This window comes from Pezoporus wallicus, unplaced genomic scaffold, assembly GCF_028554395.1.
Source record: "Pezoporus wallicus isolate ANWC-B61680 ecotype Strahan unplaced genomic scaffold, APGP_CSIRO_Pwel_v1 contig_7731, whole genome shotgun sequence".
Classification (NCBI taxonomy): domain Eukaryota; kingdom Metazoa; phylum Chordata; class Aves; order Psittaciformes; family Psittacidae; genus Pezoporus; species Pezoporus wallicus.
Window position 1 is genome coordinate 394530 of NW_026635361.1, and position 19187 is coordinate 413716.

General features: G+C 49.4%; 1 protein-coding gene across 1 annotated transcript in view; it reads left to right on the plus strand.

Annotated features, from left to right (window-relative positions):
* Positions 1-5868: 5868 nt before the first annotated feature.
* The window catches only part of ARIH1 (ariadne RBR E3 ubiquitin protein ligase 1), a 59816-nt gene continuing 46497 nt past the window's right edge, over positions 5869-19187 (plus strand). Inside the window, exon 1 of the mRNA XM_057420773.1 lies at positions 5869-6283. Within this exon, the coding sequence (XP_057276756.1) occupies positions 5915-6283 (369 nt within the window). The 5' untranslated portion in view covers positions 5869-5914. The remainder of the gene's footprint in view (positions 6284-19187) is intronic.

Sequence of the window (19187 nt, forward strand, 5' to 3'; positions counted from 1 at the left end):
CAAGAGCCTCACCAGCTGGGTGCTGCCCCATGGCCAGGCAAGCAGAGCATGGAGGTGGCAGTAATGGAGCCACCAACAGTCCCGGTGTCACCCAGCAAAAGCAAAGCACAGAGAAGAGTGCAAAATCAGTCCAGGGAAGCCTTGGAGCAGATGCACTTCCAGGAGAGCTCCTGAAGCAATGGGTCATGGGTGGAGGTCCCAGGCAAGGCTGATTGGGGCAGTTAAAGCCAGTTGGTGCCCTCAGGCTCCTGCCAATGCTTACCTGTTCCTTGTTTTCCCTATGGAGTGGTGGCAGGACCCCAGTTCAGCATGGTAGTATGTGCTAGGCTGCTTCCTTATGGTTTTTCCAGCTCCAGTGCCATTGCTCCAGGGCTTTGGCCCATCTCTACCCACATTCCATGGCAAGAAGGGACATGGAGGAAAACACCTATATTCCAACCTGCATCAGGCCTCTGGGAAAGCAGCCCCTGTCACTCTCTGTATTTGCTTTCCTCCTCTTGTCTTGAGGCTGCTCCTGGTCTACACGAAGCCTCAGTGGTCTTCATTGGCATTGGGGTTGTTGCCTTTCCCTGTGCGAACATCCACTGCTTTTCTGACAGCTCTGATTGATTCCAGTGTCTTTAGGAGTTTCACTGTATTAAGATTGCAAGGGAAGAAACAACCACCAAACCCCGACAGTTTGTTGCTGTGTTGCATCAGGCAACGTCAGCGGCATCGTCAGGGCTGTGCTTCCTGAGATTGGAAGTGCCCTGACCTGAAGCAAATCCTCGTTTCAGTGCCTGCCACACTCCTGTGCAGCACTGTGATCACAGCTTTCCATGGAGATATTCAAGCTTTTCAATGGATTCTGTTGCTGTTGCTATTTTAGGGAACTTGATGTCTCCAGGGGATGACTCAGACAAGTTCATCTGTAGCTGGCCAGCATTAATCTAGACTAACAGACTGATTCAGGAATGCAGTTTTATGTAAGAAAACTGCCTAAGCACGTGTTTAACTTGGGAGCTTGGCTAAAAGAAACTGCTTTACACGCTGTCCTGCACGGGGCATAGAGCAGCAGTAGCCAGAAGCTGCTGATGCTGCTGTTCAGTAGCAATTCAACAGACCAGCTTGTGGTCTCGGAGCACGTCACCAGGGTGATCTATCCCCTGGGAAGGTTGGTCTCTTCAGGCCAGTTCAGCAGGGAACAAGCAGGGAGTAAACACAGAGACACAAAGTTCAGAGCTTACCTCTGCTCCCCCACCGCACCTCCGCTTGCCCTAACTCTGGCCACCAGCCCCATAGACTTGTTTAAAGGCTTCAATGTCAGTACATGGGGCTGAGGACATTGCGCTGCCCTGCCCTTGTAGAAGGAGGTACCTGCAAATCCCTCCTCTCATCTCTTGGACTGCAAGAGCTGGAAGCCAAGTTGCTAGGGGACTCTGCAGAACACTGTGCTGCACCAGGACTCTGCTGGGTTACCTGCTTACTGCTGATAATGAAGTTGGTAGAAATCCAAATTCCTTGTTCTGACACAAATTGTTATGAAATCTGGCTGGTGTCACACTTGGGTCTTTCTGGTTTGTTTGCCTCTGGGGCACGAAGGTGGCCTTTGGGCTGTCAGTGCAGTTCCTTGTTCCACAGCATTTTTTTAAGGTATAAACCCATTTATTATGCTGCCTAATTCCCTGTAACACTGGCTGCTCCTGCATTTAATCATGAGGACGTTTTGCATACAGATTCCTCTGCTGGTGAGAAGTAAATGAGCTGTGGACAGAGGGACGGAGGAAGCCATTCACGACAACCTTCACAGAGCATGAGTGTTGTGTTCGCTTTGCTCTTTGAGCCAAACGCTGTCGAAGCCCAGTCATTCAGAGTGAATCCAGCTTCAATCGAGGGACTTGCAGGTGGTGTGGCTGCACGAGGGCTTTGGAACACATAGATCATCATCTTGAAATGCCTGCGACCGCCTGTAGTCCTCTGACTTCAACTTTGACATCTCAGAGGCGTTCCGGGCACACTTCCTCTCTCCATTTACCTGTTTACCTCCCCTTCCAGCCACGGCGAATAATTATGGTGTTTGCATTGCAGTCAGTGCGGGTGGCAGCTGCACAGTGTTGCAGTGGCACTCAGGTGGTGATCAGGGGGAAGTGAGGGTCTTTGCGGGTGTCAGCCCTCCTGTGGCACATCTCTGTGTTTTAGGGATGATGCCGCTCATCGTGGTGTCCCTGGCAGAGAGCTACAATTCCTGTTGCTACAATCCACCTTGACCACCATGTACCACACTAGATGCTGCCATGGAACAGTTTAGCAGATGCATGTGGTAAATGAGTTTCTCAGCACAGATGGAGTTGAACAGAAGGGACCTCCTCAGATGGGAGAGTACATGTAAGGGGAGCGAGGCCTGGGAGATTTGGAGCTAGCAGGCAGGAGTGGGCCTCACCTCAGAGAAGTATTTCAACAATTATGAACTTAAAGTGGAGTTTAAGGCACAAAGCTCAAGGTGAGATGTGTTAATCTGTCTGAAGCACTCGGGTTCTGGACTCGAGCTCAGCCTGGTGGTATTTGCACTATTGGTATTACTTGCAAAGCCTTTTTTCCTCTGGGTTATCTGCAGCTCACACAGCTTTGGGGTGGCTGAACAAACAGCAGTGATCCAGGGGGCACCTCAGCCCATGTCATGGGTGAGGTTGTTAATGCTTCAAACCCAAAGCATCAAGACATCTCCTGGATTTCCTTCCTCCCAGTGTGGGAGCTCCATGTGTGATGTGACGGCAGAGATGGGCTTTTCCCAGAGATCCCGCCTGGCTCAAGGAGCAGGGCAGCAGGAGGAAGGCTGGGTGAGGTGGGGGGTTCAACCAGCTCCATGGTGACTCTCCAAGCGCAGGAGCCCCGGGGTGGTTGAGTCGTGGGCACCAGCACTTCCACAGCACTTTGATATCCTGAAACAGGGCTTGTCATAGGGACGTGCTGAGAGTTATTGCGGAGGCTGAGGTTTTGTGCCTGCCGTCCTGGGCTGCTCTCAGTCACAGCTGTGGAGCTGAACTGGAATCAGTCAGAGCCCGTGGATGTGCGGTGACAAACTCCTCGTGCACAGAGACCCTGCTCCTGTAAATCCACTGAGCGTGTGCTTCATGGAGCAAGGTGACTGCAATGCAATATTTTACTCTTGTCAGCTTCAGCATGAACAGTTACTAGAATCACTTGGGTAATTAAGCTCTTGCATGAATAAAATGGAAAAGCAGCAGATGACTATGAACATCTAAATCATCTTTCAGAGCAGGTAGAAGAGAAGCTCTTCACGTTCCTCTGTAGCTGGAGTCCTAAAATCCCCAGAGGCCGAGCAGATCCCCTCGGGATGAGCTGAAGGCAGCAGCCCTGCTCTTCTCAAACACCTTTTGCCAACCATCTACAAGGAGCCCACGGATGCCCAGTGCTCCATGTGTGACCGTTAGGTAGGAAACTTTGTAATGAAAGAAAGACCTTTTGCAGAAGGCATAGCTGAAATTTCATACCAAAGAGTATTTTTGAGAAATACTAGTGTTTTAAGTGAGCAGTAACCTGCAGTGAAGTGCTGATCCCTGTCTTGCTGTGGGAAGAGATAGGGTTGTGACTGTAGAACTGCCTTCCCATCTCTGCGGGATGGCATTGGGAAGATCCCATCACTGTTTATAAATGTTTATTACCGGGATTATACGAGAAAGGGAAGCAGTCCGGGTGCCCAGAGAGGTTTAAGTGTGTTCCTAAATGGCTGTGCTCTGTGCTGCCGAAGCACGGCTCCTGCCCTTGGGTCTTGAAGGACTGTGCGAGGCGACGGCTTCAGCTTGTTGTGGAGCAGCGCATCTCGCAGAGCTGTGCCGGGGCCAGGAGAGGGCAGCGGGGAGGCGCTGGGATCCCGCGGCCGGGGTTACCGTGGCCACGGGGGATGCCCGGTCCCCCCCAACCCCTGCGGTGCTCCCAGGCAGCCGGAGGAGAACTGGTTACCAGGCACACGGATAACCCCGTGTGTCCCGGGGGGAAAGGTCGCCTCAGTGAAGGACTGAGCTCGGTTTTGCGTCCAAGCACAGTCTCAGGGAAGCTGCAAAGCTCTGATAAAGCAAAAACGTGGCTGTCTGGGCAACACCTTTCTTGGCTTCTTGGGGTCCGGTGGGCTCATGCGTGCTGATGTATTGACAAGAAGGTGGGTATGTCTCCAGCTGGACAGGACAGTGATACCAAAGTGTCACTCAGGAGGTGACACACTGTCCCCCTCGGGGGCATGGTGACCAGCTGAGCCCCGAGGCTTGATGTGTGAGGGGCACCTGCTTGGGAAATGTCCAGCTGGTATGTCCGGAGCAGAACAAAGCTGGGGCTCCTTGTATTTATGTAGGGCAGGATGATTAACACCCGGGCCGCTGCCATTCCCTATAAGTAGGGTAATTAGGGACCTGGCTTTAGTTACTAGGTAGCTTGGCATGAAGCAACGTGCGTGCCCGGTCCACACCCCCCGGCGCTGCTCCTGACCGGGCAGGGCAGAACGCAGGGAGCGAAGGCTGTCCCCAGCTGTGTGATGGGGAAAGCTTCACACGGTGACAGTCGGGGAGGACAGCGGGTAATCGCGACGGTAATGCCATGGAACACGCGGAGCTGACTTTCAGAGCTGTTTGTGTGTCTGAAGATGCAGGCTGTACCCATCAAGGTTTCTAGAGACATGTACCCAGGACATCGGACACTCAATCTGCTCAGATCCCTAAGGGCACCTGCCTGCGTCACCCTGAGCGTAAACCCCAGTCACTGCGGCCATCGTTACGCTTTCTGTGCGCCAGCAGAAAATAAACCACCCTTTTGGAGGCAGCTTCTAATTTTCTGCCCGTTTCACAAGGCATTTGTGTTGAAACGGGAGCGGGCAGCGGGGTCCCTCCGCGCCGGGCGCTGCACGCACACGCACGGGGCACGGCGGTGACTCCTGCCCGCAGAGCGGCCGCAACTCGCCCCTCCGCCTTCCGCCCCGCTGAGTGTGCGCGCCCGTCCTGCGGGCCCGCTTCCCCCGCGGCAGAAACGGCTCCCCGGGCCGCCAGGAAGCGGAGGATTAGGAGGTAGCCCTGGAGCCGTCCCGCGGCTGTGCCGCTGCTGAGGGGTTGGGAGCAGCCGGCTCTCCTGCGGGCCCCGCTGCAGCCTTGTTTCCAAGCCAGCTGGAGTCCCCTCTGCTCCCCGGAGTGTTGCGAACAGAAAGCCCGGTTCGCCTCCCCCGTACCCGGCCCAGCACGGCTCATGCTAGAGGCAGAGCTGCTGCAAGGGCAGGGGAGGCTGAGGCGAAGGGTGCTCAGCCCCTGCGGCACCCTGGGGTCCGCCCCTCGCCGGCGGTGCGGTGTCCAAGCGAGAGGCCCGGGGTAGCCCAGCAACGGCCTGCACAGGGTGTGCTGCTGGCGGCTTGTCTGCTGCAGGGAGAATGGGCTGTCCGTGTGCCGGTGCTGACACTCGGGCGCGTTCTGCCCAACCCGCAAAATAGCAACACTGAAGAAAGGGAGTGAAGCCCGTGACACCGGGTGTCACCATCCCCACTGACCAGACGGCAAAGCTGGAGTCCAGAGATGCTCCCGGCACAGCCAGGGTCCCTCCAGGGATGGCAGGCACACGTTTTTCCCATGGCTTCACAAGAACTACCGCCTGGACACGGTCTCAGTGCAGTTTTATTCCAATTTCGAGGCACAACAACCTGTTTTCCCTCACATTCCCCTCACAAGTCACTCCCCACAGGTGCTGCACCGTGTGATGGCAGTGCTGGGGGCCCTCCCTCCGTGCTCGGCTGACAGGACCCCACAGGAGGGCTCCCTGCCGCACCTCCACCATACATCCCCGCCACCCTGCGGCGCCCACGCCTGCGTCCGTGAAGGGGAAGCCGGTAAAGGCGGGGCGGGGGGCGCCGCGCGAGCCGCCGCCGTTACTTCACCGCCTCGCCATGGACTCGGACGAGGGCTACAACTACGAGTTCGACGAGGACGAGGAGTGCAGCGAGGACAGCGGCGCGGAGGAGGACGAGGAGGACGACGAGGAGGACGAGCCCGACGATAACCTGGACCTGGGCGAGGTGGAGCTGGTGGAGCCCGGGCTGCGCGTCGGCGGAGAGCGCGACGGGTTGTTAGGCGGTGAAACGGGAGGGCTGGGCCCCGGCGGCGGCGGCGGTGGAGGCGGTCTGGGCGGCGGACCGGGCCCCGGCGGCGGCGGCGGCCCCGAGCAGGAGGAGGATTATCGCTACGAGGTGCTGACGGCCGAGCAGATCCTGCAGCACATGGTGGAGTGCATCCGCGAGGTCAACGAGGTCATCCAGGTGCGGACCCCCCATCCCCGGGACCGGGGCCGGGCACCGGCGGCGAGGGGGAGGCGGGTCGGGCCGGGCCGCGCCGCCAACGGGCCTCGCCTGAGCGGCGCCGGGCCCGGGCCTCCCGCGGCCCAACAGCTCCTGCGAACGAGCCCCCAGCCCCGCGCTGGAGGCAGCGGGGGGTTCCTCGGCACTCCCTTCGCTCGGGGAGGTCCCTGGGGACAGGCCTGGAGCTCGCTTCCTGCCGGGGAAGCGCAGGGAACGCGGCCGTTGGCTATAAAGGACTCCTCTTTCTTTGTGTGCTTGCCAGCCGGTGGGCTGTAACCTGCGTTTTACCTTCCCCTCCTCCGTCTTCCCGCTGGCCGGGGGGGGATTAGCCCTGGAGCTCCTGCCGTGAGCCGTTGGCAAGCTCTGGAATTTGGGGAGAGGCAGCCGGGCACGGCTCTGGTTTTGCTGCCTTCTCCCTTCCCTTCCCTTCCCCCCTGGCACATACAGACGCGCTCCACCAGCTCATGGGGCTGAACCTTGTGATTATTTCCTGCATAGGCCAGGAGGGATACGAGCCACTGCTGCGAACACTAACTCTTCTGTCTCCAGATTTAAGCGCATAGTGTCAAAATAGATACTGAGTTCGAAATAACATTTGCTGACTTCAGATAGAAGTATCTAAGTCTTATCAGTTGGCTCTTGAGCTTCTGGCAGAAATTTCGAGCTGCTGGAGCTCTCTGGCTTCCGTTTGTAAGTGTTTATGGCCAGGCTTTACTCCAGCTCACCATAAAGTTTCTGTAGGTGACCAGTGTGCGAGTTTCCTTTTGTTCCATTTACATGGGATTATTCAGAGTTAGAGTAAACCGAAAATGTTTCTTTTCCAATCTGCCAAGAGGATTAGTGTGAGAAAGTGAACTATGGAAGGATAGAGTGCCCCAAAACCAGTTGCTTTGCCAGTTGTTGGTAGTTGTTCCAGTGTTGGTATGTCAATTTAAAGACGAGATGCTTCAGTGAATGCATTTGCCCAACTACTCTGTGCTCTACGGTGACTGTAATAGCAGCTTTAAAATGTTGTTTTATGTGCCATAAATGCACTGTAGCTTATATGGAGCTTTATGCAAACAGCTCTACAAGTATTTGCGTACCAAATGAGTAAATGGCATTTCTTCAGTCAAATTAATGTTTATAACTTTAGTGACAGTACTGTACTTGTAAAGCTGAATAAAGAAGTCTCTTTAGATTAGCTGATTATCCTGCAGTTAAAGGCAATCTCATGGTTAAGTATGGATGTTTCTTTGCCACCAGTTATTGATCCTCATATAGAGAGGGAAACAAATGATGGTAGATATGCAAATGATAACTCAAAGTTTTCATTCTTTCAGTTTGGATTTAGTGACCAACAGTGAAAATCATGACATGGACTGATGATATTGAACAGATTCTGCCATTGTTCTGTCTTTGCATAAGCACAGTGGTGGAAAAGTTCCTGCCTTTTGGAGCAGTGAGTATTCCTGCTCCAGGTCTTCCAGACCTGGCTGCCTTGCTGCACTCACCTGCATGTTCTTCATGAACTGATTTCTTAGACAAGGTCCTCATTTCTGGTCTCCGGGTTTTTTCCCCTCTCTTGTGCTGCCTTTGAGCTGTATGACATGTGCACTCGACCTCTGATTTGCAGAACTAGTGGAGAGAAGTCAATATAGGTGAAGATACAGCTGAAGAGACTCTTCTCCTTCTGCACATGGGTGGCAGCAGGAGGTCTGACCCTGCCATGGACTTGGCTGCGTTGGGCTCTGCAGAAGCCTCGTGAACTGCCTACACAGAACCGCCGTGGCTGTTGCCTATGCTTCAGTTATTTGTGTTGGGTTTGCAGTAGCTACTCCTGGTTGAACAGAGCAGAGTGCAGAAGCTCTGGTTGTTTAGAACGTCATGGGTAAACTCGGGACCTAAAATCAGCTTAAGCCCTGGAAGGTATCAGAAGAGGGTAGAAAAACATTCAGTTGCTCTGAATGGCTTTTAAATGCCAGCTTAACTGTCAGTAGATTTCTAGTCTATTCAGGGGTAAGTGAACTCAGTTCAGTGGATGCTTCAGTATTTGCTCATCTTTGCTTCTGTTGGTGGTGACGAAATCTTCCAGGGCTCTGTTCTGTTTATTTCCTTGGGTTTTGGCACCCAACCAGGATTGCTGCTGCTGCTGCTTTTCTGGTTCAGTAAACCTTTTCTGGAGACCCGTTGGCTCAGGATCCTGCTGCAGATCCTCGGTTGCAGTGCCGTGATTCACTTGTTCCACTCAAGTATTGGACGGCTGTGGGCTTTGAGTATCTACATGGGGTTTTGGGTATCAAATAATGGTGGTTGTAGTTATATTTTGTAGTGCTTGGGAACTTATTTGTTCAAGTGAGGGTGTAATGTAGAGGTGTCAAGTACCTGAAGACTTCAGCTGTAGGTTTCTTGCCCTCTAATCAGGGAGGTACTGATTTCTTCTGATCAGGAGTAAGGCTGTAAATGAGATTTTGTTTTTCAGTTGATCATCTCAGCAGCTGCAGTGAAAGGAAGAGTTATCCGTGAGCCATGAAGTATCTGCAAGGGGGTATCTGAGCCGTGGCAGGTATAACTCTGTATTAAACAGCCTTTATTCGTATTAAAACGCTACATTTTAACAACTTATTAGCTGATAGTACTGCTAGTTGAAGGGACTCAAATTCAAATTCTCCCATCTTTTTAGTCGTTTCCAAATGCAAACTGCATACGAAAACCAAGCTTGTCAGGACAGGGATTTGAGCTGATGAAGACTCTGCAGAAGTAGTAGCTAACTTGTGGTATGCTTGCTGGTTATAAAGGCTGTAACTTGTGCTGTAGTGTGCGATGGGCTCTTGAAGATGCCTGTTCGGCGCCGAGCTGGTGCCTCTCCTTATCGCTTGGCCTGCTGAAACAACTAAACTTCCAGTGAACGAGACAGGCTTCAGAATGACTCAAGTATTTACTTTGCATTTCCTCCTTTTTTTTTCTGAGCATAAGCAGGTCTTCAGGTGTTTCATGATGATTTTTGTGCAGTATTTGGCATCGGTGCTCATAATTGAGTCTGTATGTTGCACAACAAGAATTCCCCTTCTTCTCTGAGCGCAAAAATAGGGGTATGAATTAGCTCCTTAAACTTGTACTGTCAATTGGCTGAGACTTTGAAACCCCACCTCAGAGTATCACTTCCAATTCCATCCCTACAACTGTGCAGGGTAGAGAGTCATTTAACATGTTAGTTTGAATTTTAGTTGTCAAAGTAAACAGGCTGATTTCTGATTGTTTCCCAGCTGCTGGCAGAAAACTGGACAGCTGTAAGGACCTGGACATAGAGGTGGTGCTGCACAAAAGGCTTTCTCTCAGAGGTCTTTACCCCATAGTTGAGCATCTTCCCCGTATTCTTTATATCTGAACTTTGGTCCAAATAATTTGCTGCTGCTGTGAATGCCTTTTTAAGAGCAGTCAGATTGCTGTTTCCATCTTTGCTCTAGATTCTCTGAAAATAAACTTGAAAACTGTTTAGAACAGCATGTTTATTTCTACTCTGAAGAGAGCACATGATGATCTGTGTCTCTGTAGCTTTGCTTGGCCCAGTGTCCTCCTTGCCTTGTTGAGAGCTTGTGTGATTTCCATATTTGAGTTGGGTTTGTTTCCTCTTTTTGGTCACCTTTTTCTGGAGCATTCCAATGACATCATTGTGATGTCACTGACCACCTTCATTCTTTCTGGACTTTGTAATGGCGAGGGACCAGAAATACGGGGATGGAGCTCTGAGGTGGCTGGTGTTTAAAACAAAGCTCTGAAATGGGACTTGAGCTGCTGCTTTTCTGTTTCCCCACCCCAGAGTAGGGAGCAGGGTCCTGGATGCAGCCGGGTGTTGTGCTGTGTGGTTGTGGGCATGTTGAACTTCATGCCCGAACCTGGCCTTCCTCTGGAAGGAGGTGGCATCACCGGACCCAACAAAAGTTACTCTAGCTCAAAAATACCTTTTCTTTGTACTATAGGCTTTAAGGTTCTTCATAGCAGAACAGGTAATGTGTAACATCAGAGCGTTGGTAACAGCCACTGGTTACTCATTTACGTGATGAAGCTGGATGACGTCTTTGGAAGTAAGGTCAGGTCCGTACAGGATAAAAGCCTTGCCATTAAAATAAGGCCAAACCTGAGTCTGCTCCGAAGTTACAAAGCTGTGTTTGTTAATGTGTTGAGGGATGGCTGTTTCGAGAGGTTGCAAAGCTGAGGTGGTGCAGATGTCCCCCGAAATGTCACAGCCCTGCTGTTAAATAGAGCCCTGTCACAGCAAGTGCATACCCGCTATCCCGTGGCAAAAGAGGTCTTGCCAAACAGCAGCTTCATTTGCTTGGACAGAACGTACTGATTTCCAGTTGTAACTGAGGAAACTTCCCTGATGCTGGTGTAATTGAGTGCTGTGGGCAGTACGTTCCAAATACATCGTCCAAAAAGGAACAATGTGCCAGTGAGCAGCAGGAATAGCTGCTGGTGTACAGGGTTGTGCTTAAATCCATATTTAAAGCTAGAGATGACATCTTGAAGACTCGGAGTACTTGAAGCTACTTGACAAGCGCTGGGTAGGAGGCCGTGGGTGGAAGCACTTGAGGCTGATGCTTCTTGCACTCAGGTCCGCTTGCGCTGTGGCGCGAGGTGAATTTGCAGCCTCCAACTTCTCTTATCATGTGGTTAGCTATTTGATAATAAAATTCTTGTTAGGGCCCTAATGTTGTGATGCTGGAAGGAAATACTTTGTTAAATGCTATGTTTCTGTCACGGGGCGTTTATAAGGTGTTTCATTATAGTAGGAATGCATTTAATATTTCCAAGGAACGCAGTAGACTTGGTTGTGACAAAGCATTCCTGAAATCTGGCATAAGCCATCACTGCAAAGCTTTTGCAACTGACATGGTATTTGTTCCCTGCCTGCCAAGACATGTAGTTGTGAATATAATAGAATATTTTGAAGCATTATTTTAAATTTCAGCAGAACCAGTGTCTGTGAAGTCTCCAGAGGAACTTCAACTTTGTACTTAAATGACCCGTTTGCTTTTAGTTCTTCAGTTCTCGGTTAGGCCAGATGTAAATCTCATGGCTGGCCAGGAGTGAAAACATTTGATGCTGCTTTCTTTTGTCTCAACATCATTTTTCAAACATCACAACAAGGCAGCCTTCTCTCAGGGGCCTCGTGGAGGCAGATGGGGACTGGCATGCATTAGGGATGTTTTTAGAGTGAAACTGAAAACACTCTTTGTTTTTTAGCTGCTTTTAAACATTTGTTTCTGAAAGTGAGAAACAAATAGTAAATACAGTTATTGCTATTCCCTGTGGGTTTAATTTTAGTGAGCAGGACCCTACTTGCCATGCAAAGGAGGAGTGTTAGTTCTGCTATAAATTGCAAACTGGTGTGCCACAGAGAAGTTGTAATTGAGACTGCAGCATTTGTGGCCCTTGATGTGAAACAATAGCTATTTTTGGGTGTTAAAGCATGATTAAAATGAAACGACAGATTCCACTTTTATACTTATTCCAAGCTCTAACTCCTTTGTTTTAGCCTTGTGTGAGTTAAAGATCATGGTAGGAAATAACCCCCAGCCTCTGATGCTCTTTGTGTTCCTGTGATGTGTGGCAGCACAGAGTGGCCCTGTGGCTATTAAAAGAATATTTGACATTATTTTTGCTCAGTGCTGTTTGGCACAGTTAAATTTAGGAGCAGAGTGTGCAGGATTTCAATTTGACAGTCTCCACTTCTTGCCATTCAAACTGAGACCTGGAACGCTTCACCATTTGTTTGAAGTGATGCCATTAAAGTAGCTCCATGTACAGCACCTCCCCAAGTGTCCTTGGGGTGTGTTGAATTGTTTTCAGCTTTCTGTTTTGAAAAGAATCTCTCTTCCCTTTCACTTCATGAATGAGATCAAATAAGCAAGAATGGGTTCTGCTGTTTGCTCCCATATGTAATGGAGCAGCTTAAGGAAGTCATTATTGATCTCCAAGTTGTGCTCGTGCTGTAATAGTAGAAGCCCCTTCTATCTGGAGATTGTGGTTCCTCATTCGCCTGCTTAGGAAAGTCCATTTTGAATGGTTGGTAACTGGGAAAAGTGTCCAGAATTTGTCACAAGAGCTGTGACTTGCCATGGGAAGTAACAAGTCTGGGAATACACCTGTGTATTTCTGTCTGTAACTTGCCTGCTCAGGGTCATCTTCCAGTCCTCTGGACTTCTATTACGTGTGGAGTTTGAGTGATCTCGAGTATTGCAAGTGATGTTTTCTGTTTGTGTCTGGCTGCACTGTATTACTGGCAGCTGTAAGTAATGTTTTGAGGCTTTTCGTTGAATCACAGGATGTTTGGATTGAAGGGACCTTAAAGCCCACCCAGTTCCAACCCCTGCCACGGGCAGGGAACACCTTCCACTAGGGCAGCTTGCTCCAAGCCCCTGTGTCCAACCTGGCCTTGAACACTGCCAGGGATGGGGCAGCCACAGCTTCTCTGGGCACCCTGTGCCAGCGCCTCAGCACCCTCACAGGGAAGAATTATTCTCTTGCATGTCTACAAGCGCATAATGCTGCTGGATTTCATGAAGTCCTGCAGTAGCTTCAGCAATTGCAGGCAACCTGCAGCCTCGTTCAGCGTCAAACACACGGAGGGTTTGTAGCTACTCATTGGTGCCGAATGGTGCATTTGAGTGCAGCCTGGAATACAGATGTCTGTGTGTTTGCTGGCCTCCTGTAGGCTGTGGGTGCAGGAGGCTCCAGTGTGATGAGGATGTGACGGACCCTGCGTGAGCTGGAGAAACACAGTTCTCTTAATTTGCTAGTGAAAATTGGGACAACATGTAAGTGTCTTCGCCATCCCAGCTGTTTGCAGTTGGGAATGTTGAAAACCTCAACCTTGCCTGGCCTGTATCTGCTTCCTTAGCTTGCTTTTAGTTTTTGGTCTTGAGCTGGAAATGCTGTTTGAATGTGTGCTTTGAAAACTGCTTTCCAAGGCTACTGCAGTAGTTGAGCTTCACATGTAACTTGGGTTGGTGGTGTTTGTGCTTCACAACTTGGTGTCTTTTCACGGTTTGAAATGCCTGTATAACCACAGCCACCCGCTCAGAAGAGGCCCCTTGTTTACATGGCATAGCAATGCTGAGTGATTATTTTTGGTATTCAGAGTGGTTCACTGTGGTTAGTGTTTGAATCACTGTATGTACGTAACGCTCCAACAACTGTCTGCGCCCAGTCCTTTGCCTGTTTTTAGAGACAGAGGGCTTTTGCCAAATGTCAGGAATTGTTCCAGATCCGAAGCCTTACACAGATGACTTTCAGCAGTATCTAAGTCACTTGGAACAAGGAAAAGGCCAGTAAGCTATTGTATCTGTGACCGTGTTGTGACAAGCTCTGGCACATCTGTGTGATGGCAAAAGGTTATAGTTCTCTGGATATATTGGGGAGAGGAACCTAATGCTGCTGCTAGGGACAGGGAGCAACTGTGAGAGTGCTGTGGCAAGTGGTTCTTGGCCATAATTTAGGATTAACTGCATGATAATCTTTGTACCAGCTCCCTCTGCGGCTTGGCGTTCTTTCTAGTTACTGACCACTTTTTGGTGGTGCTCACTTACTCATGCGGGCACATTAAGTTCCTTTTCTAAAGCATTCTTGGTTTTGTGTCTTCCTCAGTTAAGACTTTTACATCCCAGAGCACCATGTGGCACCTCTGTTTTCCAGGGACGAGCAGTGCAAGGATCCTGTCTTGGCCATCTGCTTCAAAATTAGGTCTTCTGGGGAAGTACTCATGGCCGATACGTAAAGGGATGAGAGAGAAAAGGTTTTTCCTATGACTTATCTGCCTGACTTCCTGATCTGAGGCACTCTGCACGTCCTGTGACAATGTGAGCGTGCCTTTCTGTGTGGGGAGGGTGCCTCTTAATTCGCAGAAGATCAAGCTTTGATTGCTTTGTGATGTGAGGAATCTGGGAGCTGCAGGGAGGTAATCCCTGATGTGGGAAAGGAAAAGCTTGGATATTTGCATATTGCCTTTACAGCCCTTCAGAAAAACTGTCTGTGCCTGATGGAATAATGTTTTGTGCCTAATTTCACAGATGAGGGATGAAGACTCGGAGCTCTCTTTTCCAGCGGGTAAACAGGATAGAGTAGGAGATCCTGGCTCAGAAGGATTCTGCCTGGGCACAGTTAAAAGTCCTTTTGAAGTGGAGAAAACACACTGAAAACATAGAACTACAAGAATCTCTGTAATTGCACCTGAAAGTAGTCAAGTGGCAAAATAACAGATGAGTTTGGGTGAGAGTTTTGTCTATTTTGTTCTTTAATATCTGCTTTCTCCTGTTAAGGAGAAGGCATGGCGAGACTTTCTTCCAAGATAAAGAAGTGAAAACTCTCAAGTATTTCTGAAGGCTTCTGCTTCCTGCCTGGTATTAGCAAGCTGAGGCAGCCTCTGGAGTGCGTTGAGTGAGCTGGTGAGTGTAGTACCCTGGCAAAGTGCATTTGTCCTGTTTACTTTAGCAAAACCTTTTCAGAGCCACAGAGGAAGTGGCTGGTGCTTGAACAACCCCATTACATAAAAATCAAGTCAGGACACACTTGGTTTTTAACCTTCCTGTGCTGCTTTGATGTGTGAGTGGAAGCTGCTGAAATAGTCACTGTGTAGGGAAGTACAGGTAACTTCCTTTTAGGTTTTGGTTTGGTTTTCTGAGCTAAGACTGGTAGGCTCCCATTGCTGCTTGGCTTGAAACACCAACAGACTCTAGGTGTTCTGGTGCTTTGAGTTTCTTTGGGTACCTAATATCCCAGGCAGTGCTTCTTGATGTGTAGGGGAACATGTACCTGCAGCCTGAAGTAGGGGCATGGTTACATGTACGTTGCTCTTGGCTTGGGCAGTTCCCATTCTCTTGCTGCATGGCTACAGCTGCTTGCAGAGCCACATAATGAATGGTGTTGGTGAACTCTGATGAAATAGGCCACTCTCAGCCAGCCCCCTGCTTGTCCCCGTGAGCTGTTGCTTTGCTCCATCTTCCTGAAGTGATGGTTGAACTGCTCAACTCTGTACTGTCAGCAGAAGAAATGCACCTGAAGACAAGGTTTTGGTGGCCTGTTTTGGGTGCACATTGCATTATAGGTGTGTATTTAACTTTTGAAAGAGCTCAGGGTAGTTTTTCCCAGCTCTGAGCCCCTCTGCAGCTGGTAGCTCTGGACTGTGTGAGTTCTTGTGTAACAAATACAAATGCAATCAGCATTCCTTTGTCTGGCAGATGGAAATGTGGAGAAGGATTAGGGGAAACCAGGAGAATTCACTTGAGTAAACAGTTCCCCTTGCAATGAGCTTTCCTGTGTGGGAAGACTAACCTAAGAATAAGTTAACTCCTAATAATCTCTGTCCTAGTAAGTCTCAGGGATCTGAGAAATAGGGAAGTGGAAGGAATGGTCTGGAAAAGAGTTAAGGACCTCTTCTAGGAAGAAGGGAGAATGTCTGAGATCCGTGTCTCATGGGTAACTGAAGGAGGCATGATGAGGCCTGATGAGATTAGACTCCAGAGGAGGTGCTCAGAAGTGACAGAGCTTCACTGATCAGTCTGCATTAAAACTAGGCTGAACAGCAGCTTTTAATTAAAAAGCTAGGGAGAAAAACACTCCAACATTTAGTTAGCAGCTTCACTTCTCTTCTGGGAGCTTTGACAGGCTCTAGTAAGCTCTGACCTAGAGTGAAGGAAGAGGGTTCTCCTTCTGTGTTCCTCTTCACCTGAAGTGATCCTGATGAATGCACTTAGTGCTAAGTTTGGCTTTGTGTGAAGTGGGGGGTCTTGGGGGTGAAATAGAAATGATTAATAAAGGAACAATTTCTGTGACTTCCTGGATTTCATTAGGGCTACGAGGATCTAATGAACGAATGCGTCCAAGATCTTGGGTTTGATAGCAGTAATACTTCTGTGATGACTGAAAGATATCTGAGCAAATGGAGGTGGTATTCTTGGATTTGTATGTGTTTTATGTGTGCATTATCATGTTCTCTAGTAACCAGTCTGTTTTACTTGGTGAAACGATGTGTTTGAAACTTCCTTATTTGTATTGTTAAGAGCTGAAATTAATACTTGAAAATGTACTTTGCTGTATTTTTTATGCTGGATGGTGACAGTTGATAGTAAATGCAAGTGTAGTTCTGTATGGCAGTAAGTGTCAAGCATTATGTGATATAGGTCTTGGACTGTAGTAGTTTAGGCATGGAAGATACTCTGCCTTCCACTGGGAATTCTGTGTTCAGGTACTGGAAATGGGTTCGGAGATTTTACAGACACTGGTCAGATGCTTGAGAAATTGCTAAGCTGCTTCTTGGCTCGCTGACTCTGTCATCTACTTTGTGTCATTCCTGTTCAGGAACCACCTTCCTATCTGTGATACTGATTTTTTTCAGCTGGGGTCAGATTCTAGGAGGGGAGCAGAGGGTGAAGAATTGCAGTTGTCTTCAGGGATGCTTGGAATGGCTGAAGCTGGAGGGAGGGTGCTTGGGATGGTTGGGATCTCTGTCATTCTCGTGTGTGGCAGTGTAATTCCCCTCCGTGGTGTCCTGCTACGGCTTGCCAGGGTATCTCTGCAGTGCTGTGGTTTGGCAGAGCTGGTGCCAGCCTTTGCAGTGCACCTCAGTATGTGTAATTACTCACATTGGAACCCTTCATAGCAGTTGTAAGGCAGGACTGACAGATGAGGTGGGTTTTTCCTTGTGCAGAAGCCCAGTATCTGATGACAGGTGGTAATATCTTAATGAGAAAGGAATAAGGGGAGCCTTGTCAGCTAGTGCACAGTCCATCAAACATGGAATTGCACATTCAGGTGTGTTTCCTGGGGCTCCAGGTGCTCTGGAGGTTTAACGTGACAGCTTCAGAGACTCTTCTGATGAAATGAGTGCAGGTTTGCATAGAGGCAAGTCTTCAAAGTCCTTAAGTGAGAATAGGGAAGAAAAGTTGGAGGCTTCCACTTCTCCCCTGCTGCTGTATGATTTGTGACTTGTTATTTCTGTGCTGAATCCCAATGGAGTGTTTCTCTTAACTCAAGGGAGCTCAGGTAGTCAGTTAAAAATACCTGCAGCCCTTAGAGACTGCAGTTACAGTTTGAGGTGGATCTTGTGAAAGGATGGGAGCGAGACCGAACAAGAGAATTGCTGAACAATTCATGCCTCCAGAACATCCTTTCTTCAAAGGTGGCTTCTGTGGAGCCCTCGGAGGAGAAAGTTGTGGGGTGTAAACAGGCAAAATCTCTTTTTGTAGAGGAAATCCCAGCTCATAAAGTTGGCTGCTGCCAGGGCTCGGTTTAGTTTGCTATAAAACTAAGTGAGACTAAATGAGCAGAGTATGGTGAATAAACTGCAAAGTCATCATTAAAAAATGGGCTGAGCTAGAAGAGGCTTGTTGGGAAGAGGATGCTGGCAGCTCATCCTAGTGCAGATGCAGATCCTGCCAACAGAAAGAAGTGCTTTTGCAGGTATAGCTGCTTTTGTGTGGGGAAGTGATAATAAGCTGCAACCACATCTGCTCTGGGGCTTTTGCCAATGCAAAGATGTTGCCAAAGATTACATCCCCAGGACACTGCTGCATTGGCAATGATTTCCTGGGCGTGTGGAGTTAAAGAGTGTTAAGATGGCTGAATTATGTTTTCTTTGCTTGATTGAGAGTTACAGATTAAGGCACAGGTACCACTGGGGGAGATTTACTGCCCATTTATCAAGGTGACATCGTTCATACAGAACATATTTTGCCAGTAAATCTGTCAAAGGGTTAAGCTTTTCCTGTTCTGTATTGTATTGCAATTTGGCAAGGCAGCCTCTTTCTTCTGAATGATGCAGAGATGGTCTGTGGGCAGAGGCTGCTGTTGGGAAATGGGAAGGTGTTGATAAGAACTGGGATCCAGTTGTGGAACTGGAGTGCTGAATGGGTGCTGGTTAAATCTGTGCTGAGTGGTGTGGTACAGCATGGTGCACCCAGCTGCTTCTTGAGCCAGGTATGGGCTGCCAGGAGACAACTTGAGGGCCTTTGTGTGGTGCTGAGGAGATGAATCAGCCCAAGGGAGGTGGTTTTTTTCCCTTTCCTAAGGACTATGGAGTGTGGTGATGCTTCGGAGAGTGGGTAAAACTCCTGTGTCCAAGTGAGGCGTGTGGAGAGGGAATGGTTTGACCAAGTGTGTGCTGTTAGAGGAAGGGACAAAATGAGAAGCAGTAAGGGACAGAGAACTGCAGAGAAACGGGCAGTGCTTGGATGGCCACCAAGCTGAGGCCTGGAGGGGAGAGATAAGGCGGAAGGATGTGAAGGATTTTCTTCTTCATCCAAATTCTCTAGTGCTCTTGTCAAGTGCCCCTGGCTACAAATTCTTCAGCTAAGCCCATGTTTTTCCTCAGTCACGTTGTCTCTGAAGGGGTGAACATGCCACCCGTGACCATGTCTCATAACACTTGTGCTAACCTGGCCATTGCCATGAGGGAAGTGTTCATTTGGAATGGTGTTTGTTTAGCTCCCACGGTAAAGCTTTAACTCACTGATGTTTGTGGGTGCTACTGGATTGTGCTCGTGGCAGAAGTGATTGCGCTGCACCATTTTCTTCTCCCTGTGTGTGTATCTGCTGGAAAATGTTAATGACAGTGTTCTGAAGTGGAAGCTGGGATTCAGGACACAGGCTGCCCAGGCCTGGTATTTTAAGATGCTTGCGTAGTGAATATTTCCCCCCGAGTACCTGATGTGTGCTTCATGAGGTGGCCTGTCCTTTGGCTCCCATTCTTGTCAGCAGAGGAAGATGCTGTATAATCAGGCACTGCAATAGCTGCTGGGGGAGAAGAACTCTGTGCTGGCAGTGCCTTCTGGGTGAGGCTCTGTTCACAGTTGGCAACAGCTGATTTTGAGGAACCAGCAGCAGTTGT